Genomic DNA, 23,454 nt, shown 5'->3' on the forward strand with positions numbered 1-23,454 from the left:
CTTCTCTGTAGCAACATCATCATTATTGATGTCTCATACAACTTCTAAAATCTGTGTGTACTAAGTATACGGTTTGAAAGGTTATTCATACATTTGTCTGATTTTTACTAAGAGGATATAATAGCCTGTAATAACTTACAGGTTAATCCCAAACAGCAAAAGCCTTGGGAAATGACAGGGTTTGGACTGCAGAAACTTGAAAAGGAGAAAAAGCATTCTGACAGGAGGGCTTGTTTGGAAGTCTTGTTCTTTTACACGTCCCATTTATGTCTCAAATAGCCCTTGCTTAACAGATGGCTTGGTTTTGGACCTCCGGCTTTAATCTTTATTGGTCCCAAAATGATGGGGTTTGTGTAGTGTAACTTCCTTTATTTCAATTTGAATATGCTCAAGAGTCAGCCAGCTGTTAGCCTCAGTGCTGAGGCTCATCTGGTCATTTTTTCCTCATTTGAAATCCATTGCTATTGTATGGAACACAGCACATCACAAGTCATAGTAATACATGTTTTGTGTCATTTTTATTTCCAAAGGATCGGATACCATCCAGATTTGGAATGGAGGGCAGTTTGGGAGCAGTGTGGCTACCATACAAACAGTGTAATGTCTCTATTCATATGTTAGTGCTAATTGTGGCTTCAAAATGGTGCATGCACACTGTGTCATTTAAAAAAAAAAATTCTGAGAGAGTGTGATCTGCCATAGGAATATCAGTGTTATTACCAAAAATTCATGGCTCTCAATACAGTAATGGAGCCACAATAGAAAGGAAGAAGTAAAGCTGGTTCTTTCGAGGTTCCTCAAGGGTCAGTGGGGAAAGAAAATTGACAGCAGCAGCAGCTGCTGCAGCAGTCTCATCAACAAAAGAAAACCCTTGTGCTCCCAAAACCAATTTCCAGTTGCACCACAGTCCATGTTCCGTATGAAGTGCCAGATACTAAGTTCTCATGGGTGGAGAGAAGCCTGAAGTCCTCTGGCTCTTATAATGGCTTTTTTCTTTCAACTTAACTGCTGCTGGGTTGTGCTTGGGGGCAGGGAGCAACAGTTTGCAAGGAGAAATGCTTGAGAGTGATATGGGACCTCTGAGGAAAAACCTCTTGCAGAAAAAGCTTTCATCAGTTCTGCTCACCGGGAGTTGTAGCTTAATTTACCTTGGGAACTTGTCAGTTTTAGTTCATTTGTTAGCAAAATAACGGCATCAGCTGTTAAGGAGTTGTCGTATTTAGTTCCATGTAGGCTGTTACTACTGCAAATCAGATAAAATAGACCAGCAAGACACTCTGCTGAATGATGGGTACACGTGAGAATGTTATCTATTTTCTTCTCCATATAGGTTAAAGGCACTCCTATGTGGGTGTGCAAAGCAAGGTCTCAAGAACTATTTGGGTATTTAAAATTTATGTTTTGATTGTCTTCATTATGTATTAGCAGCAAGGAAATTAATCTAAAAATGTGATCACAGCATGTGATTCTGTGATACCAGTATCATTAACTGAACTTTTTACAGAACTTATTTTTTACATTTGCCCTGTTTCCACATAATGTATAGAATGCCAGCTTAAATGACTTTCTCCTTGCATTCAGTCTGGTATAATAATTTGAGTTTGATTCTACAGTCCCCTATAAATCACACTACTAAATGACTAATCATTGCTGTGCTAATAACCACAATTTCTGAAATCTTTCCAATGGATCTCTGCTGTAAGTTGAGGTTTTGCTACAGAAAACTTCAAAATGCATCCATCTCCTTACAGCTAAATTATCATCAGCGAGTTTCTGGGCTTTTTTTATGTCCTTTTTAAGAAGGTAAAGTAATTCGGGGGCTTTAGCTGCATTAACCTGAAAAATGCCAGTGGTAATGGATACATACATGTGTGTATGCTGTTTACCTGTCAATCGAGGTAAGGTAGAGATAACTTTATCAACTGGTGACAAACAGACATTCCCTTTTTAACAAAATAATGGAATCATTCAATTTATTGCTAGTATGTTCTTTGCAAGACCACAACATGGTCATGGCTGGGAAAACTTCAGGGTGAGTTGTAAGCTCATATAAAGACACTCCCAGCTTTGCTGTTGCTGCCACCTGAGCTTCCTTGTGTAGTGCTATCTGCAGAAAGCCTTTTCATACTGCAATTACACATTCTAAGTGTGATTTAGACATCTTGTATGTCCTCCTCCCAGAACAAACACCATAATCCTACTGTTTCAGCACACATAGAAAAAATTGTAGTGGACTCTTTTTGTAGAATACTTATGTATGTAAATGTTCTTTTTATCCCTTGAATGACATTTTATTGTGTAAAAGTATTTACTTTTCCTTTTCTCCTTAGCATTACCTTAAGCAGAGACACTGTTCTTTGGCCTTAAATGATCCAATGAATTTACAGTACACAACTAATTGCAACACTGGCAAGTCTGGCACGCTATGCTGTTAAGGATAGTAGAGACTGTGGTGATTTTATAATGAATTCACTTCAAAACCGAGCAAATATTAGCATAGAAGGACATCTGACAGCTGCTTTCCCCAGCTAAATCTCATCACTGAGACTTGATTCCAAGAAAAATAACAAGTCAGGCTTGGTTAGTAGCGCTGTAGCTTGGAACGCGAGTCTTGACAAGGGGAAAAATCATTTGTACTGTACTAGCTTTTCATGAGCTGTGACGAAGAGTTAATCTCTCCAATGGCAAAATAAAGCTGTCAGACAGCTTTTTCATAAGATGGTTTGTGTTTACTGGGCACAGATGAGAAAAATTAGACTCTTCTCAGTTAGGCCAGTCTTTATGTACCAAAACATAACTGAAGCCCAAGGAGTATGGTGAGGACTGATTGTAGGTGTCTTCTCTTCCAGGATATGAAGAAGAGTCAGGGCTCCTGTCTGGGCATCTAAATGTCTGATTCTAGTTCCTGATATTGAAGGTCATGGAGGTGGAAGGTCATAGTTTGAGTTATGGAGGTGGTTATCCTTGCCTTTATGGCTGTGGAGGGAAAAGACAGCAATTAATTCCTAGGTGCTCTTAAGAAAATGGTGAATAGGGTGTGTTATACTGACTTTACTGAGATTTGGGGCAAAATTAACTGAAAATGTTCTGTTGACTATTTCAAGGTAAAATCACCAGCAGTATTTTGTATGCTTTTCACAAGTGTTTTCCAATATTTATCTTCATTTTCTATTAAAATCTTAAAAAAAAATTCATTTACATATTACTTTTGAAGTATGACATCATTCTGAATGTCTTAAAAAGCAAAAAAAAAGGCCCTCTTTCTAAGTATTGTTGCATTAAAATGCCTTGGCCATGAATTTAGACATCAAATCATATAAATTCTTATATTAACAAGCAGGATGAGAAAGTACATATTTCAATATTCTGTTTCTGAGCAGATTTTAAATCTTAAATTTTCACACAGCTTACACAGCTTTTGCAAATAAATAGTATTGTCAAATAGACCAACCACCTCAGTGAACTTAAAAAGAAAAACAATGCTCCAGGCTAGTCATAGTAAAAGAAAAAAGAAAAAGAAATAATTTATTGGATACTAGGACCGTGAAAAAAGAACTAAAACAAACACAAATACCTACAAAATTAAAATTATCATAAATACAGACTAAAAGATTCAGGTCATATTTCCATTAAACTCACAAGCAGCTATAAATTAGCTTTCTGAAGTGGCCAAGGGTTTTTTTTCTTGTTGTTTTGCTTTTGTTGGTTTGGTTTTGAATCTTTGTGTTCTGCCCCAAGTTTCCCATGTCCTCACATGCCCCATTTGTGTTGCCATGAGAGTTTGACTAATCTCTTAGTCATTATTAGAATGACTGCTGATGTAATCTCTTTTCATAAATACTAAACACTCCTTACACCTTTCCTAAATGGCTGCAAAGAAAAATTACTTACCAGTTAAGAAAATGGCAATAACAAAACAACATAAGAATTTACTTCACTTTAAAATGCCATATTAAATTCATCTGTATATATTGCTGTCCTGGTTTCAGCTGGGATAGAGTTAATTTTCCTTCTAGCACGTGGTATAGTGTTGTGTTTTGGATTTAGGATGAGTATAATGTTGATAACACCCTGATGGTTTAGTTACTGCTGAGCAGCGCTCATGCAGAGTCAAGGCCTTTCCCTGCTTCTCACACCACCCCAACAGCGAGGAGGCTGGGGGTGCACAAGAAGGTGGGAGGGGAGACAGCTGGGACAGCTGACCCCAGCTGACCAAAGGGATATCCCACACCATATGACATCACGCTCAGTATATAAAGCTGGGGGGAAAGCTGTCCGCGGGTACACTGCTCGGGAACTGGCTGGGCATCAGTCAGCAAGTGGTGAGCAACTGCATTGTGCATCACTTGTTTTGTATATTCTTTTATCATTATTATTATTTTCTCTTTCTTTTATGTCCTGTTGAATTGTCTTTATCTCAACCCATGGGTTTTACCTTTTTTTTGCAATCCTCTCCCCTGTCCTACTGGTGGGGGAGTGAGCAAACGGCTGTGTGGTGTTTAGCTTCCTGCCAGGTTAAACCACAACAATTGCACAACACTATAGAGAGCAATTAAGTACTACTGAAAAAAATGGAAAACTGAAAAAATATTAATTAAAAGAAAACCAATCTCAGTACTATCACATATAGATATTATATATGAATTGTCATTTTATCTTAGAATGCTCACTTAAGGGGTCGCTCTCTGTACAGGTACTTTCACTGATATCTGGAAATGTCACCAGCCAGCCAAACTTCTGTCACAGCATTGTTCTCTCAGTTTCAAACAATTTGGCCTTCCATGTGATGACTTAAGCTGACACAGCTTGTTCACAATACGCCTGAGGTGCAAGCAGGAGCAGAATCAGCTCTACAGCTGGTCACCTTCACTTAGGAGTTTCTGCTGTTCAGTGAAACTCCTCAGCAGCTGCATGTTCCATCTAGGCAGGCACTTCTGAGACACAAGGCAGGGCAGCAGACATGCAAAGTATCTAATCAGCTTCATATTGGTCCTAAGCATATACATAATAATAAAGATGAGCAAAATAAAACCAGCACAAAATAAACTAGGGCAGCAAAGCCTACCCAGCTTTGACACCCTTGACTTTATGAATCCTAAATTGGAACATGTGGATGTAGTTAATGCATGAGTGACATCAAACCCCCTTTTCTTATTTTTTTCCAAATACTAAGTCTTCAAAAGCTGAGATAAATGGCTCACAGTGTTCATAAAAAAGATTTGACCTGAGTGGAATAGATACTGCTGATCGTGTAAGGAAAAAAGATGGCAATAAGAACCAAGGTGAAAGCTGTGAAGCGCACAGCTATATTAGCATGCTGAACTTTTCAAACAGTGACAAAATTATTCTTTCATTCCCCTTTTCTTAAATGCAGTATCAGATAGAATTCCTGCATGGGCTCTAATGAACCATGACCTAAAATCAAGTTACCCTTGTGTGAGGTTAAAGGCATCTGTATGTTATAGTGTAGCTTAATGCAACATGCACATGTAAAGAATATATTTCATTCAAAAATAGATTATACCTGCCTTTCCACATGTGCAGATTGACTTTTTTAAAAATTTTGTCTCTAATTTCATCATCATATAGTATCCCTGGGAAATAGTCTTCATTTCTACCTATGATTAATTTAGGTTTCCAAAGTTGTAGTATATTTTTGAAAGATATCTTTGGGCCTGTTCTTCCAATAACAAGAACTGGGCAATTAATTCAACCTGTGCTGTTTTAATCCATTCCATTAACAAAGAAGTGAAGAAGTGAACAAAATAATCTTTTCTGAAAATAATAACAATTATACACATAGTGTGATTGTTGTTGTCATTCCCTAGTGTTTCTTAGGGAATCTGTAATATTAATGGATGACTGGAATGGTTCCATTAAAAAAAAAAAAATAATTCAAAGCTGTCCAGTCTAGTAAATTAACATCTAATTGCTTGCAGGGAATTAGCTAAATGTAGTCATTAAAGTTAGGCAGGGTCCCCAATGAGCAGTTTTCATCAGTCTTGTTTTTCAGAGGTTCTGAGCCATTGCTTCAGTTTGAAAGTGTTCCTAGCCTTTCTTTATATACCATTTCCTTTGATTTTAAGGACAACATAGAGGTCAGGAAAAATTTCTGACAGGCAGAAGCAGGATAATCCTTATCCAGAGCAAGCTGTAGCTTGCTTTGATTCACCACAAGAGGCTGCAGATGCAGATAGAATATACAGGTTCAGAAAGGAATCAGGCAAATTCATGGGTAGTGGTTCTATAAACAGACACTAACAGGAATAGGCAGAAATATACCCTCGAGCATCCTTAACACAGTGAATTGATGCTGAGGGAGTGCAAAGGTAATCAATGACAAGTAACAGCAAACTCAGATCTTTTCTCTAAATATTGCATCCCTTTGCTCCTGTCAGGCACAGAACTCCAGGTAAGATGGGCTATGTTCTTAGCAGTACTGCCAATATTAATTTCTGTTGCTATTCTTCCCAAAATAAAGTGTTAGGAATGGGAAAAAGCTGGGACAGAGAACCAAGGGAAGAGCCTTGGCTAGCCACCGCTGTTGCTCCTTTGTTTCCAGAAGTTGGAAAAAGTGCATAAGCATAATTGTTGAAGTGGAGAAGATCTTCCTCCCTTTCAGCAGAAGGAACATACCTCCAGTCTTCCTTCAGTAGCCATGGGAGTTAGCCAGGCTTTGCAGATCTTGTTGCAAAAAGTGCTGTCTTTTAGTGAAGGAAGAAGGAAGAGTCTGGAGGAAAATTTACTATGGGAGGAGATGGTGAATGAAAGAGAAGCATTTAGCTTCTCCAGGTAGTTTACAAATAAGTAATACAGCTGTCACCCCTCTGATGGCTGTATAGTGAATGGAGCCTACTGAATGCAGAGCACTGTGGAGCATCTGCCCACTTTATTCAGTTCTCGCTCAGTATTGCCGCTTCAATTACTGGTACTGAACAGCTTTGAAACAACAACCCTAAAGTGTTGGAAGTAATGCCACTTTTATTAATCAGTTACATTTAAAAATAATAAAACCAATTGGTTTTATTAAATGCTCAGTAGAATATAAAGTGTGCTTTCAAAAGTTATGTATTTTGGGGCTGTTTGGCTGTGTTAGAAATAAATATATTATTGACTGTTAAGAGTTCTGTTCATACTACATTAGCTTGGGTTTGGTATGTTTTTATATTAAATGAAATTGTTCACACAATGATACATTTATGAGATGAAAAAGAAATCGCTTTTTTATGACACTGAAAGATCTGTGAGAATACAAAGAAGTTCCCTTAGTCCTTGATATTTTTCTGAATATTCTGTAGAAGGGGCATGCTTCTTGATAGAAAATACTGCTGAACAGATTCTTTAGATACTTTGATTTAATAACTGCAAATCTCGGCTAACAGTGTACATGGATTTAAATAGGAACTCATATTTTGCATTATTTTTCATTAAAGTCCATCACTGCAAAGTCATTGCAACCACTGGTAACTGTATTGCATGTAAATGGGGAGGGACAGAGAAGGGGCGGGGGGGGAGAGAGAGAGATCTGAGTCACTAAAAATATGGTTTGCATCTGATGTTCTGGCCATATTCCTATGTTCACATGCCCCATTAAAATAAGATCAGCCATTTTGCCATTAGAAAACTGCTCTTCCACACAGCTATTAACATTGTCTGTAAGGTTAATGAACCTCCTAAAATATAAGTATCTTTGTCCATTTTCTTTGTATCAACATCTTGCTACCATCATTACTTTTCTGCTAAGAGACTGAGTAATAAGCACACAGTGCTTCGCAAGTGGTTTCTCTTCAAGAAGGGAAATGGAAAGGCATCCTGGTCATAACTTACTACACATAAACTTAAACACTTCCTACAGCAGCCCTTGAAGGAGAGATGTTTTGTGCCAAAATAGCAGTTCTACATCCAGACTTGATTCTAACCAAAGTACCAAGGCAGGCAGAGAGTCTCTCCTGCTCCTTCTTCTCATGACGTTATTTCACAAAAGCTTGCGGGGGGAAAGCAGTCAGTCAATGACAAAAACAGAAAAGCTATCCCATGACTCAGAATTTGTTCGTATGGTAAGAAAAGATAACTTCAAAACCAGAAGAAATATCTTCTGGTAATACCTGTCATCGCAATACACTTGACAACTTTTACATATAACTTTTTCCCTCTACAGATTTTTATCCTTAAACTGATTTTATTTACTTTTAATGTCATAAGGCTGATCATAGTGATATTTTAGCTGAATAAACATGTATGATAAAATAGTCTGATGATTAGCATTACATCCATTAATGATTAGTCTTCGTGTTGGAGTGCACTACTACGTCTATTTGGATCATCCCTTTCCAACAGCTTCTAAAGCAGAAAAAAATAAGCAAAGGGCTCTTAAGCAGAAGTATTCACATCCTCAAAAGGAGACTATAGAGCTATAGAACAGGGTGAAATGTGAGAGGGGAAGAGTAATGCTATTTCTAAATATTTTTTTACCTGCATGATACATCCTTCTCCCTTTGAGCCTTTCTTTTCTATTGTTCTGTTAGTGTCTCCAGTGCAGGGTTTTACGATTTGTTATGCCATCATAGTGGTGTCTGCAATATATCTGCATGGCATTCTTGATTTGGAGCTTATGAGCTCTAGACAAAATGCTGCGCTTCTTTTTCTTGGCTGACATGAAGCAGGATGGCCACAAAGGGCTCCTCTCATTTTGCTGGCACAGAGCAATGGGATGCAACAGCGTCTCCCCACCTTTTTCTTATATTAACCACAGACTATCAAGGAACTCCAGAGCCACTTGTATGGACCACTGTGATGCAGGGTGGTCTGGCGCGAGGCTCATCCTATTCCAGTGCATGAGGTTTTGTCCTAACAGAAAGTCTACCCTGCTGCACAGTAGCCAGCTAATGAGAGCTGTCTACTAAGAGCCCCCCTGTTGCAAGCTGTAGCACAATATGCCGGGCAATTGCAGATTGTTGGTGGTGTCCAAAAGGGCAGTGCTGGAATTACTGGTTGTGGGGATGGCTAGCAGAAGATGTGCTGAATACAACCCCCCTAAAATCATACCTTCCGTCCTTGTCATTTCTGGAATTTAATCATGCATGTTAATATCTTCCTAAATTAATTTGTGCTCCTAAGCCTGTGGGTAGGTCTTTTCTTCAGAGTGAAGAAGCATGTGTCCAAACGGGGCCAGATCCCTAGCTAGTGTGTGTGCACACTGGAAACATTAGATGTGAAAAATGGCTCTGTCTATGCTAGAATACATTCTGGGTTTAAAACTGTATGCCATTTGTCATATAAATGAGTTAAAACATGCCCTGTTTGTGTCTGTCATAGTGGTCTCTGACACCCATCACTGTAGTCTGTAATTCTGCTATCACTTTCATCTGCTTTAATAATTTCTACATGTTTCTGAATTTGTAATCCTGTTTTTGACAACTCTGAGTAATTTATTTTCTTCTGGTGCCTTAATTAGCAGTTTTGCTTCCTTGTGAAGTGCTTCCTGACTGAATCATGTGATCCTTCGCTTGACAGAAAGGGTGTAAACAAAGAGAATTTTGACTAACAATCAAAACTATGTTTCCACCACAGCATAAAAACTAACTTCAAAGATGAGAGAAAAAAAAATACAATAGGAGCTTCAAATACCATTAATGCTGTAGTTGGACCCTGTATCAATAAAAGCAATTCTGTCATTCTCTGTTGAAAGATAACATTTACCCTTACATGCTTATTAAATAATCTTCTGGAAGCCAGGGTTACGTACTCTCATATCTGATAGATTGTATTGCAGGTTGGAAATGCTGCTGCAGCATTCACATGGCACCCTCTTCTAACTCGCAGCACTTAGTTCCATGATAATCAAGTCACAGAAGCTAAAATGACCAATTCAGAGTCTAGAATCGAGTCATGCTGTTACCATACCCGTTATGTTAGCACTAGAGCTGAATGGCCATACTGTACAGCGTAGTAACGTCTAATAAAAACCTTCAGCCACCACAAATTACATTACTGTATTTTCAATAGTGTTACTTCATATGATGTTTAACAATTCAAAAGCATTGAACAAAGGAAATGTTTTCAGAGAGCTGTGCCTTTTTGTGTTTTGATGCTTTTTTAATGCATGCGCAGATATTTGGTTGCTCTGTCCATGTCTGGAATTTAATTTTCTTTATAGTTCTGTGTGAATTACTTTAAATATATGTCTGAGGTAAGTAAATTTATGGTCTAGATGATCAAATCTAATTGTAAAATAGCTATTTTTAGGATTATGGCTGTAGGTTTTTGGAGGCATGTGTGAGATGCACAAACAGAAAATTATGAAAAATAGAATATCTATTTTGTAGGATCTTACTTGTAAACTTTATTAATAAATGAATTCCATGCAAATAGCTTAATTTGACTTAATGAGATTAAATGAAGGAAAAAGACATTTTAAAGAAACATGTTTATAGGCTGAGTTCAGTCATGTTTTAGAAATGTGAAAAATCACAAAGACAAGTACATTGACATTGATTGAGTTATTCACATGGGTTTGAAGTTAAGCTCATATTTAAGTGTCTTACTGAACTGGAGGAATAAAAAGAAACTTTTCAGTAAGGGAATTTTTTCAAATTAGAAATTAAAGTAGAGGGATGTTATTTATTTATACATAAGAGGCTTAGTTAATCCAAAAGCATTAGAAATAAACTTAGAGAAGTATATGAAAATATCAAGTTACAGATCCAGTGCCAAGAAATATTATTATATCAAAGTTCAGATCACTTTTGCACAAGTATTAAATAAAAACATATATACTTTTTTAAAAAATGGTTAAGATGCTTTTGGGTTTTGATGACATCTCTTTGCGTTTTGCTTTGGACCAGCTGGAGAGAGCACAATGAACAAGTTTGTTTTCCGGTGAAGACAGATTAATTTCCAATTAAAAGCTGTTATTAAAACAAAAAGAGAGAGGGAAAATGAATGCATCTTTCTGTGCAGCATTTGTGGTCAAATATTGAATAATCCATCTGATAGCTTACTATATGAATTTGAAATTAATTGAAAATAATTATGGGACCTGCCCACATATTTTCATTATATAAACTATGAACAATTAAAAAGCTAAACAAAGAGCATACAAGAGAAAAAATATTTAATTAATTTCAATTGGCATGAATTGCATGAATACAGAAAAGAAAATGTGGTTTGTTTACCTGGCAAGGCCCTTTGAATTGCTCAATAATAATGAATGCATTTGTTTGCCAGAAATGCAGGATGGCTTTCCAGTTATGTGTTGCTAACATCTGTATATTAAACATCTGAGCCCAATTAATGAGTTACAGAGCTCTACCTCTTCGATGCATCATAACCTTACATTTTCGTTCCTTGCAGAAGGGAATCCATATACCTGGTGGGTTGGAAAAGCCAATGAGAAGCACTACTATTGGGGCGGATCAGGACCTGGCATTCAAAAATGTGCCTGTGGCATCGAACGCAACTGTACTGATCCCAAATACTACTGCAACTGTGATGCTGATTATAAGCAATGGTGAGTGGTTTAAAATAAAGCAGGGTGAGAATGACCAGAATCTCTTAATTTTTACAACATTGACATTATTTTGAGTGTCTTTTGTTTCTCTATTTCCTTTCTTACCAAAGAACAAAGGCAAAAATATTTTTTTTGTGATCCCTCCTGCAAAGTATCTACCCTTCTCTTCTATTTTATTTGTGGTACCTGTGACTGTCAAATATAAGGAGTATATTCATGTTTGAAAGTCAATTGAGCTACAGAAAAGAATGTTAAAATTGCAAAGTCAAGTCCTAATAGGAAAGCCCAGCATTTTGGCTGCTGCTGCAACTTTGTCTCCACCATATTCAGCTATATTACAATACAGTATTTAAATTTATCTCATCAACTTCATTTTATTCCCAGAATTTCTCATTTCTGGAGTACTATTGCTGCATTTGCCTGTGTGAGAGATATGAGTTGAAATCACTCATCTAGTGACTCTAACCTTCATTATCCATCTTTCATGAGAAAAATGTGTTAAGAACTAGGCTTAGAGTATTATGGCAGGAGGCTCTGTATTTCAGAGAAAGCTATTGCACTTTGCTTGAGATAATTATGTATTCATTGGCCTGTTGGTTGAAACCTATAGCCCGTTTGGGATGAGAACTGGTTCTAGTTTTTTCTCTAATAAATAGTTATTGATTAATCCCAGGTGGAACAATTTTAACAGAGGGACTGAGGAAGTCCTTCCCTAGAGTATTTTACAACCTGGCAACAGGGTCAGTCTGCTGTGAGGTAATTGATGTGGGTTTAAATCCCTTCAGGCAGAAAAGATAATTAAATCTGCATCTCTGATATTCCCCATAAACACTCTAAGAATGAACCTACTGAGTAAAGCTCATTATCATTTTCTGTGAGATGCTCCCTGTGCTCTTAGAACACTTTTTTTGTGAGCTTTAACCATTTCTGTCTCTTCTGTCATGATGGCCAGCATCATATTTCACATGGCATGCAATGTTCGGTGATCAGTTGGAACCATACTTTTATGAACACTTTTCCCATTAATAGAAGCCTGTTGGTAATTGTATTAATACTTGGCTCATAAACCATTTTGTGCTAACAGAGAAATTCATACAGGTATTAATAAATATAGAGCTAAAGAACTCTAACGGTATGTCAAGGATTTAAAAAAAAAAAGTGTAGGGTGAGTCACAGAAACACAGAATCAAAGAACAGCTGAGGTTGGAAGGGACGTCAGAGTTCATCTAGTCCTAGCCCTCTGCTCAAGCTGGACCACCTAGAGACAGTTGCCCAGGACTGTGTCTAAATGGCTTTTGAATATCTCCAAGGATGGAGACTGTGCATCTTATCTGGGCAACCCGTGCCAGTGCTCAGTCACCCTCATAGTAAAAAAGTGTTTCCTGATGTTCAGAGGGAATCTCCTCTATTTCAGTTTGTGCCTATTGCCTCTTTACCATCAGTGGGCACCACTGAAAAGAGCCTGGCTCCATCCTTTTTGTACCCTCCCTTCAGGCATTTATATGCATTGATAAGATTCCCCCCTGAGCCTTCTTTTCTCCAGGTTGCCAGCTCTCTCAGCTTCTCTTCATAGGAGAGATGCTCCAGTCCCTTAATCATCATAGTGGCCCTTCACTGGGGTCTCTTCAGTGATTCTATCTCCCTCTTGTACTGGAGAGCCCAGAGCTGGACACAGTACCCCAGGTGCGGCCTCACCAGTGCTGAGTAGATGGGAAGGATCACCTCCCTCAACCTGCTGGCAGTACTTTGACTAAGCAAAGGCATCCCAGGGTACCATTAGCCTTCTTGGCCACAAGGGCACATTGCTGGCTCATGTTCAACTTGGTGTCCACCAGGGTCTTTTCTGCCAAGTCACTTCCCATCTGGGTGGCCCCCAGCATATACTGGTGCATGGGATTGTTTTTGCTCAGGTGCAAGACTTTACCCTCTTCCCTGTTGAACTTCATGACATTTCTGTGAACCCACTTCTCCAGCTTGTCACAGTCCCTCTGGATGGCAGTATGACCCTCCAGCATATCAGCCACTCCTCCCAGTTTGGTATCATCTGCAGGAATGAATTATGAAAGATACATTAGAGTAATACAGGAAATCTTTCAGGCCCTGCAAAAACGACAGACTAGGATGTGGGAAATCAAACATTGCCACATACATTGCCACTCTAAGCTTTGATGTTGTTAGGATAGTATGCCGTTAGCTATGATATGAGGTGAAATATAGAACACGACAGAGATAGAAAAGTCAATATTAAAGAGAGAGGAATCAGACAGGGTGCCAAACTTCAGAGCAAGAATTATATAGAGTGAAGAGAATGAAGTCAGAGGACTCGGACTCAAACAGGCACTAGAGCAGCATGACAGGAGGGAGGTAGGTTTGGTTTTGTGACAAAATGGTAACGATAAAAAGAAGATATTGTAATAATAATTATGATAATTGCAGAATTAGGAGCACTTATGGTTTTCATTGCTTGAGGCACTGGATGTGTATCCATGAATAATAGTCTCTACCATATGTTGACTCTTTTCTTTTATGCTGAGGGAAATGCATGAGGGAAATAGCATTGACTTTTGATCTCTTCTTCTGGCTTCTCCAAGAGTCATAGATGATAGTTTAATAAGCAGCGTTCACTCAATAATCTTTTTCTGTAACCTCTACACCCCCTATATACATTGAGATTATATGGAATATACTAATATATAGATTAATATAATTATTAGATTGTTTTAAATGTAAAATATTATTACTATCATAATAGATATATAAATGTTTCCTCAGAACTTCAAACAAAAAGACATTTATACAGTATTTCTCTACATATGTATCAGGGTTTTTTTCAGGAAAACCACTATATATTACAGGACAACTTATGAAAAATAGTTATGTAACTGGATATTATATTTTAATCTGTGGTGTGTGTAAAACACAAGAAGAAATGGAAGCCAGGGGAAGTTTAGATTTGATATTAGGAAAAATTGCTTCACTGAAAGACTTATCAGGCACTGGAATGGGCTACCCAGGGACATGATCGGGTCACCATCCCTGGAGGTGTTTAAAAGACAGGTAGACAAGGTGCTTAGAGACATGGTTTAGTAGTGGACAGGTACAGTTGGACTTGATGATCTTAAAGGTCTTTTCCAACCAAATGATTCTATGATTCTATTGTATGATTATAGTCTTTAGGGACATTTTGTTCAAGATTCATTTCTGCAGTTTAGTTTTGGCAGAATTTAGCCCATTCCAAAGTCATACCTTTTGGGGTTTGGAATTATTCTGAGGGGTCCTATTTTCTCTAGCATGTGAGATGAGGAGACCTCTGTGACTCAGTTATCAGGGGCAAATGTTAACCAGGGCCTCCAACACGTCCGTGCTCAACTCTGGTGACAGCAAAACAGCTCCTAGTTTGGACCACAGCATCTGCAACAGCACTTTTGCAGAATTGCCATGAGCAGGCAGATTCAGCCAGTGGTAGCAATGGGAACCCAAAAGGGGCGGAGGCCATTAAGAGGCTCAGAGAGGCACCCGCTTGCTATGAAAGCAAGCATGCATCACATCCATTCAAACTTGCTTTTGTATGTACAACTTTACACATTCCAACTATTGCATAAACTATAGTGTATCTTGGCATCCTTAGAGGTAAAAAAGTGTTAACTTAGGAATACTGGGAGCATTACTTTGGTACAGAGGGGAGCACAATGCAAGGAATCCCCAAGCAAGGATTGACTGTGATAAGTCCAGAGCTAAAATCTGGTCATCGTGACATAGATGCTAGTAAGCCTTTGTAATATTGTTGCATGGGTATTCCAGCACAATGTGGAAATTACTATTAGTACAGGGATCCTTGCAGGTTATGATGAGCAGGCAGGTCTCAGCTCACAGAATGACACAGTGGCTTACCACAGCTGCACCCTAGCTCATTAGCACAACTTATTTTAGAAGAACTTACAGTCCCCTAAAACAGAAGCACTGGCTAAATGCCAAACTGGGGCTGAGAGGCCAGGTGGGACTTTTGTAGTAATTGTATACCTTGGCCATAGCTTCAAGCACTGCGTTTGATGTGTTATGCCACAATTATTTCCTGCTCCTGCCCAGACAATGTGAAAAAAGTTTATATCTGATTTTTTCTTTTCTTTTTTTTTTTTTGTTTTTGGTGGAGGAGACACAGTGGGGAGAAGAGAGTAGCTAGAACAATGACTATATTAGAAAAGGTAAAGAAGTAAAATGGGAAAAGAAGTCTGCTGGGTGGAAATTGTGGGAATGAAAGGTGAAGAAAAAGAGAGAGATTCAGCACAGAGATTCAGATTTTGAAGTTCGGGGCACTCTTTTAAAAGGAGATTAGGGAGCCACTGAAGAGTGGGTCAGGCTGAATGAGAATGATGTACTGTAAGTAGAATATTGTCTGAAATTTTTATTGTAGAAGTTAGAAATTGTGTTAGAAATTAAGAAAGGAATTGCAGTTTGATGAATTATCTCATAGCAAAGGCAGGAGAATGCTTCCCTGGAGAACTGGAGTCTAACTCTGCCTCTGCAACCACATTCCTGCATGGTGCTTGCCAAGTTTCATAAGCCATTTCTTCACAGAGCAGTCATTAGTTTGATCCTAATTTTCTGGGTACCTAGTTGAAAACCCAGAGGTCCAGTTTGTAGAAATACTGAACATTCACAGCTGCAACTGGAATAAGTGATCACTCTCTCTGAATGTATCTAATGCTGTCCTCCAAAATAAAACAAAACATAGATGCCTGTAAGCATCTCAGATTGAGCACTAAAAATGTATGTGTGCTTTTAACCTTAACATCTTTCAGCCTTAACATCCAATCTATAGAATGAAGACAATGCCAGATACTCACCTCATGGAGGTATTGCAAAGATAGGTAGATTTATGAAGCAATCATCTACTGTAGTAATGAGCACTAAAGCAAATCCAATGAGAAAATGCAGTCTTTATAGAAAGTGTTGAAATAAATATTAAATATAAAATGGGGTCCACATATTGAAGCATGAGAGTAAACTAGTATAGTGAGCAGTGTTTTACTAAATGAGTATTGTCTGCCTCCTGTAGTGAATAATGCTGGAGCCCTCTGGAAAAAAATACTAATCAATGACCAGTCAAGGACTGTATCATGATGATAGGTACAGGGGACAAATTAAAGCTCTTTAAGCAGCCTGAAATATTTGTTTTTCCTAAATTTTGTGTTTGATTTGATTTTTTTTGCCAAGTATATGAGTAACTTTGTGTAAGTACAGAACCAGCTGTGTTAATTGTGGACTCAGTTATAATGCAAGTTTTCCTAGGAACTAGCTTGCACCATAGGCTTGATATTCCTTAAACCTGGATGGTTTTTCTGTTAAAGCTTTTTAAAAGTTCACTGAGAAACTTTACACTTTCTCTGTCTGAAAAAAATAGAAATGAGCATTCTGTAAGTTACAGAGCTATTTAGTGCATGCCTAATGTGTTGGTTATCAGGCCCAGATGGTAGATAAGCCAAATGTTAGATATTGGCAGGGAATACGAGATACAGAATTCAAATTTATGTGTATTTGTACAAATCATCTAAAATAGAACCTGATTCTTAAGAGAAGCCCATGTTGTTGTTGCAATGTAAATATTAGGTAATCATTTTTGTCATGATAAAGAAACAAAAACAGAGGTGGGAAGAGCTTCACCCAGAGCAATCCTACCAAAATTAAATTTAGTTCCAAATTATCCATGATTTTTTTCCAAAATGAAATTAATTCAGAAGTAAATGAGTAAGTTTACAAAAAAAAAAAAGGTTAGTTTTGCTTGCTAACAAAGATAATCTATTAGAGTGTGTGGTTGACATTCAAAGTCAGATTGCATCAGTCTTGAGAAAATAAATTTTGCTGGTTTTCATAGCAAGAAATTCTCTGGGTTGCTGTTAAAAAATCTTCTTCAAATGAGTAATTTTAGGTAAAATGTAAGACTTTTTGGGAAAAAAAAAAGAACTATTTGGTGTCGCTAAATATGATCAGAAGGGAGCAAGAAGAATTTGAAAATAACAGTGGTTTGGATAAATGGAGGAAATGAGCAATGAAAACAGAAGAAGGGAGCCTAATTTTCTTATTTATCCTCTGTCACAGTTTGGAAATTGAAGGTTCTTTCTCCAGAGCCTGCAAAATTGCTTTATTTTTGTAAGGTGTTTGCCAGAACAATCTGAAGGATACATTGCCCCTTCCCTTCACAACTCTTCTCCTACAATGGCGGTTTCAGAAGAAAGTTTCAGGTCATGGGGAAAGACGATTCAACAGGGCTGAGATTGACATGAGTTGTTTGAGTGGCAGGAATATGGGTGGATTTTGAAATGCCGGCCTGTGGCTGTGGCAGTGACAGGTAGGTCATTTGTAGCCAGATTTGACAGGATATTAAAAGTTCGTGGAGCTATTGGTAGGCATGAAGGCTTAAGTGTAGTACGTACTAATTCCCACTGAAATCATTGATATTTCAGCTCCTGACTCCCTTAGGCACTTTTGAAAATCCATCTGTCCTTTAACCTTGTGCGCTCACAGTAACAAAGCTGCTGATACAGAGAGAACTGGCTCGTTACATGACACTGGCTTCTCCTACCCTTCATTAGAAGCTGCTAACAGTGTCTTCAGATATTTTTTTTACCATTACTTTCCCATCTAGGCAGCAACTGGAGTTTCCACAGTGGTGTTATGTGATCAGAAGTGGCTAGATTATACATTTTCTGTGGAAAAAAAACCCAACCAAAACCAAAAACCAAACTGAGAACTTACAATTGGCTCTACTTGATTACATTTTGATTAAATTTATTTACTATTTGTAGCATTATGTAGAGAAATCTTAAAGAACTGAAAGGGATCAAATGTTAATACACCTAAAAGAACTGGAAGGACTATATAAGTTGCAGTGAGAAACATGCATGACTATAAACATCTCATATATATATGAAAAATTTTCAATTTAACCAGATAGATTGACTTCATACAGAAATTAAGTATTTGTATAACATAGCCATATGTTTAAGCAGTACCTGGCAAAACAGACATTTTTGCTAAAATACAGAGGGCTGTATTTAACAAGAAAACATATTGGTTTGTATTACATGAAACCAGAAAAGTAAAAAAACAACAGAAAATTATCTAGTAAGATTTGTGATGTTCTGCTGTTTTGCCTGGCATCTGATAAAGACAATGAACCTCAATTTCCTAAAATTGAGGAAATTTTGTAGAATTAGGCCGCACAACCTTGAAAACTGTAATTCAATATTTTTGCAGAGCTTAAAGACCATCTTTGAAATGACAGACCAGAAAACACAATTAGTAAATGTGTTTTGTGTTGTAACTTTGTGCAGTAGTTACATCTGTTCACTCTATAAAAGATGAAATATCAAAACTTATTTTTTAATTATGCTTAAGTAATAAACTAGTTTGGTGGGTAAAAGCAGGGAAGCTTAGCTGACAATTTGCTTTACTTCATATGGTTATTTTTCTTGTACTCGTACTAATCCAGACAGCCTTTTGCAGGGTTTTAGGGTTACCTTTCAGTGTTCCTCTGTACATTGACATTGGCACCTAGCGTTAAGATAATTCCAGTCAATCAAAATTTAGCACTATGATAGTATGTAATGGCACAGAATAAAAATATGCATGAAGAGGAGCACTAAAGACAGAAAGTCAAGCATTCAAACCTTAGGAAATGTTGGATTTAATACAGCTGGTAGTACTTTCTTTCCAAATGATTGATAGATTTGAGCTGAAACTTTCAGCAACAGAAAAGCAGGTAGCCAGAAGCCAGGAAGTTCATTCCTACCAGTTATAGTTTGGCCATTAAAACTACTCTAGTAGGGAAAAGGGTCAAGTGACTGAGTATTAAATAGGCTGCTGCCTGTTCTGCATTTCTCAGCTGTGCTCATCAGCTGTAACTGGTGTGCAACATGGAAACAGAGTTTGCAAGCCAAAAAATGTGGACTCTGTCCCCTTCTTTTTATAACCTGTTCTGTATGTTCTTTTATAGAAACAGTATATACCTTGTGTTTGTCCATTATGCATTTATCTTTTCTGCTTCTCCCACAAGAAAAGGATGAATGTTTTTGTTACTGGTAACAAGAGATTAAGAGTTTGGGAGATTGAAATTATAAACTCCATCCAGCACTTGGCCATGCTACAGATGTGCTAAGGGCACCTTTCAAATTCTCCTTTACTTGTGCCTCAGTACCACCATAGGACTCTAGCTGCAGACCAGGACTCTATTAGACAACAGACACAAAAGGGCTGGTTTTTTCCTCAGTGTTCATGCTATCATAAATATGTACATAAGACTAATGTGAGTGATTTAAAAGTTAATTTGAGGGCAGATGGAGGGCGTAGCATCTCTTGCAGAATAACTGTTCAGGCAGCTGGTTTTATTAGACTTTGAAGGACAGTACCTGCTGCCATGGAATTATCCATAATGTTTGTGTTGTATTGCTAATGCACAGCCCACAGCAGGCAGCTCTAGTCCAGGTTCTGGGAAAACCCAGGATCAGCTAGATTGGTCTTTCTCCTTTAGCGATGTTCCATGGAAGTACTGACAACAGCCATATGCATGTAGCTCATGCGACCTGACATATTTGCAGCCTGAACTAATACACATTAGGAGTTTGGGGATTCAATGAATCATGAAACTTGAAAACAGTATTCCTGCTTTCTCTTTTCCCTCCTGTGTTATTCACCTTTGGGACTGGATTGTGGCCTTTTTTATGACAAGCTGATACCACTTGATGTTTAGCTGCCATCCCACTCTTCAACATTAAAGAAAGCTTTTCCCTTAATGCTTGTGGCTCATGACAGTGACCAAACAGCTGAGGAACCAAGTCATAGCTTTCTCCAAAATTGAAAATACAAGAAAATGTGGACAATGATGTCACATGAAATAACTGTTTGGCAGTCTGCCTTATCTTTGTTAAAATGGCACCTTCTTAGTTGGTGTTATGTATTCAGTCCTGTGTGCTTATTTTGCAGTTACTATGATTTTTCATCCCCCAAGCAATACAAAACTAGCATAGCTGAGGATGAGGAAACAGGAATCTGTACTTCTTCATGCATCATGAGCAGAGTCTTTTACCTTGCTGCACATGTAAAAATGGTTGAGTACTAGCAACCTGCTAAGAATGAAGATGATTCCCATTTAACTTCAGGTTCATTCACCATTCAGCGCTATCAGTAATGAATGAACTGAAAGGGGAAAGTGATGACAAGATGTTATCCTTGTTTATTAATTTGCTCTGTAAATCACTGTGAAACAATAAGTGAGTGTTCATCCTTCTGTTGACCTCACTTCTGAGTGTTGCTGTTCAGGTTTTCCTGTGTTCAGCTGTGTTCCAGTCAGTCACAGACAGCTGGTCTCACCCAGGCCTTTTTAAGTTACAGCATCACTCCACAGCAGCACTGAAAAAAAATCTATCAGAACTAGGTAGCTGTGATTATTATTCTCTGGGTTATTCTTGCTATTGCTGAAACATCCCATTTTTTTGGGAGTATTCTAAGAAATTTGTGAGAGGCTTATGAATTAACAGGTGAAAATACAGATATATGATTTTTTTTTCTACCAGACAGACGATTTAAAACATAATTTCCAGCATATTTGCATACTTTCTGTTATTAAACTTCATGATTTGCGTGAATGACAAATCAAGTGACCAAGAACAAAAATATCTGCTATGTCTTGCCTAGAAACATACAGAATTTTTAGTCTGAATGAAAAGCTTATGGTCTTAACTTTAAAGTAAATGACCTTACTGTCACAGCTTGTCAGGTAAGGGCAGAGTATGCTGAGCACTGTGCACTGCAGAACTTTCAGCTGCCAATTATTTTCTCCTCCTCCTCCTTTTATTTGTGTGCTAACTTAAAGAGTAATGACTCTGCCCCTGGTGCAGTGCTATGAAGATGAAAACACCCCAGTGCTGACCAGCCCAGCGTATTTCACTCAGTACCTGACACTGCTGAGCTCTTGAAGAGAGTGCTTTTCTTTTATTCTTAAATTGTAGGACTACTATGACTTTTTTTTTTTTTTTTACTAAGTGCAATCATATGTAGAAGACATCTAAAATCTGTGACAACCTGTGTTATAGGCTAGATGAAGACTGCAGTGCATGCTTGACTGTTATTACTATTAGCAGTCATATTTTAGCTGAAACAATCACAAGGGAGTCTGTCAAGCTGAAGGTATTAAGCCTCCAGAGTAAACAAAAGATTTCACTGCTTGTTCTTTGGTGTACCAGGATATATGTATGTATAAAGGGGAAGAGAAGAAGTAATCGTACAGGGTGGGAGGGAGGAAAGGGGGAGAAGGCAGGAAAGAGAGAGCCCAGAAGCCCTTAGGATACATTTTTTGTATCAGGTCCCAGACTTAATGGAGATATTTTCTTCAGAGCCACTGATCAAAATATCATATCAGTTCATCACTCAAGTAGTTGCAAACCTTCACCATTTAGAGGAAGAATTGTTCTTTTTCCTTTCCTCGTTTTGCCCAGCAGATTCTTAGCCCTGCAAAAGACCTAATAAAGAAAAAAGAAAAAAAAAAGGCAAGTGTCACCTGCAATATTGCTGTTTGCCTGGGAGCTATGGTTATATGCATAGTGGATTATTTTACTTTAAAGAGGAAGGTTGCTTGCACTGTCTATGATAAACACTTAAAGTAATCCAGTAACCTCTTATAAAGTCTGCAAATGGAACAATAAAGGCCTCTCTTGGTCTAACACCAAGAGAAAAGGGAGAAATTGCTTTTACTTTTTTTTCCTGTAGTTAGATTTGTAGAAGAAGTTTCAATTCTATAAATTGTTTTAATATCATGGACCAGGTGTGGTTTTATCTTCCCTCCTGTTTGGGGGTTTTTATTTGTGTGTGTTGCATAATCAATGACTACCCCAAGCTTTCCAAATTACTACTTATTTGTAATTAATCATGGCCAGTCATTTTGTCCCAGCCCATCCTCCACAACTCTCCAGCTATTTTTCCTTCCTCTGCTTCCTGTTCACACAGAGAATACTAAAGTGGTGAAAATTAGTAAATGTAGGAAATAGGATCCCTGGAGATCCCTCAAATTTATAAGAGCTCTCTGAGTATGCAATGGAGACTTTGTAAATCGGGTCCAAGGTAATTTGTTGCATTTTTATCTCATGTTGTTTTCAACAGTCTTTAAACAGACATTAAAATGTTACATGGATTCTTTACACTAAAAGTGTGTCTATGTGAGCAAGTTTGCTGATGGGATTCAGGTACCTTTTTTTCATATTTTGCTGAAGAAGAAAAAATGTTTACTGGGAAGAAATTCTATCTAAAGCAATATCTCAGGACAGCTAATAATGTTTGTTCCTTTATATTATCACAAATGCTATATTTTGTTCAGCTTTTGGTCAAGTGGAAGTTGGTTACGAGATTATGTTAAATGTAGATTGAGGGAAACAAAATCTTTCTTGAGTTGTGAGTTGGGATTGTTGCTTAAGTTATACAGTCGCCTTCATTGAATTACCTGAGTGTATATACATTTATTTATATAAATTGTTAAAGAGAAAGTAGAGCCAAATGAAAATGAAGAAAAAGCCAATTTCCAAGCAAGCAGGCAAATATAAATATAATAAGATAAAATATGCTGACAGTGTTAGAAAATGTGATGAAGAAAGAATACAGCAAATGTAAAAAACCGTATCTATGATGCAAAAGTTTTGTATTGTCATTGGAAAAGCATAAATTAATTTGAATTTATTATTTCTATGAAACAGAAATGTTTAAAATGCTGTCACTAGTCATGTAATCTTATGTCTAAAACCAGTTACTTGCTGAGTATCACTTAAAATGTCATAATAACATTTAGTGGTCAACAGTTTGACTGTTGGGTTAAAATATTTTCCAAAAGAGTACGAATTAAGTATCTTATGTCAGATCTAAGGTATTTATCCATTGTTCCTGAAATAAAATTACATCAGAAC

General features: G+C 37.6%; 1 protein-coding gene across 1 annotated transcript in view; it reads left to right on the plus strand.

Annotated features, from left to right (window-relative positions):
• Positions 1 to 11,352: 11,352 nt before the first annotated feature.
• Positions 11,353 to 23,454, plus strand: part of CNTNAP2 (contactin associated protein 2) — a gene marked incomplete at its 5' end in the record, with an annotated part of 206,777 nt that continues 194,675 nt past the window's right edge. Inside the window, one exon of the mRNA XM_009643874.1 lies at positions 11,353 to 11,509. Within this exon, the coding sequence (XP_009642169.1) occupies positions 11,353 to 11,509 (157 nt within the window). The remainder of the gene's footprint in view (positions 11,510 to 23,454) is intronic.

This window comes from Egretta garzetta, unplaced genomic scaffold (assembly GCF_000687185.1).
Source record: "Egretta garzetta isolate BGI_Z169 unplaced genomic scaffold, ASM68718v1 scaffold610, whole genome shotgun sequence".
Classification (NCBI taxonomy): Eukaryota; Metazoa; Chordata; class Aves; order Pelecaniformes; family Ardeidae; genus Egretta; species Egretta garzetta.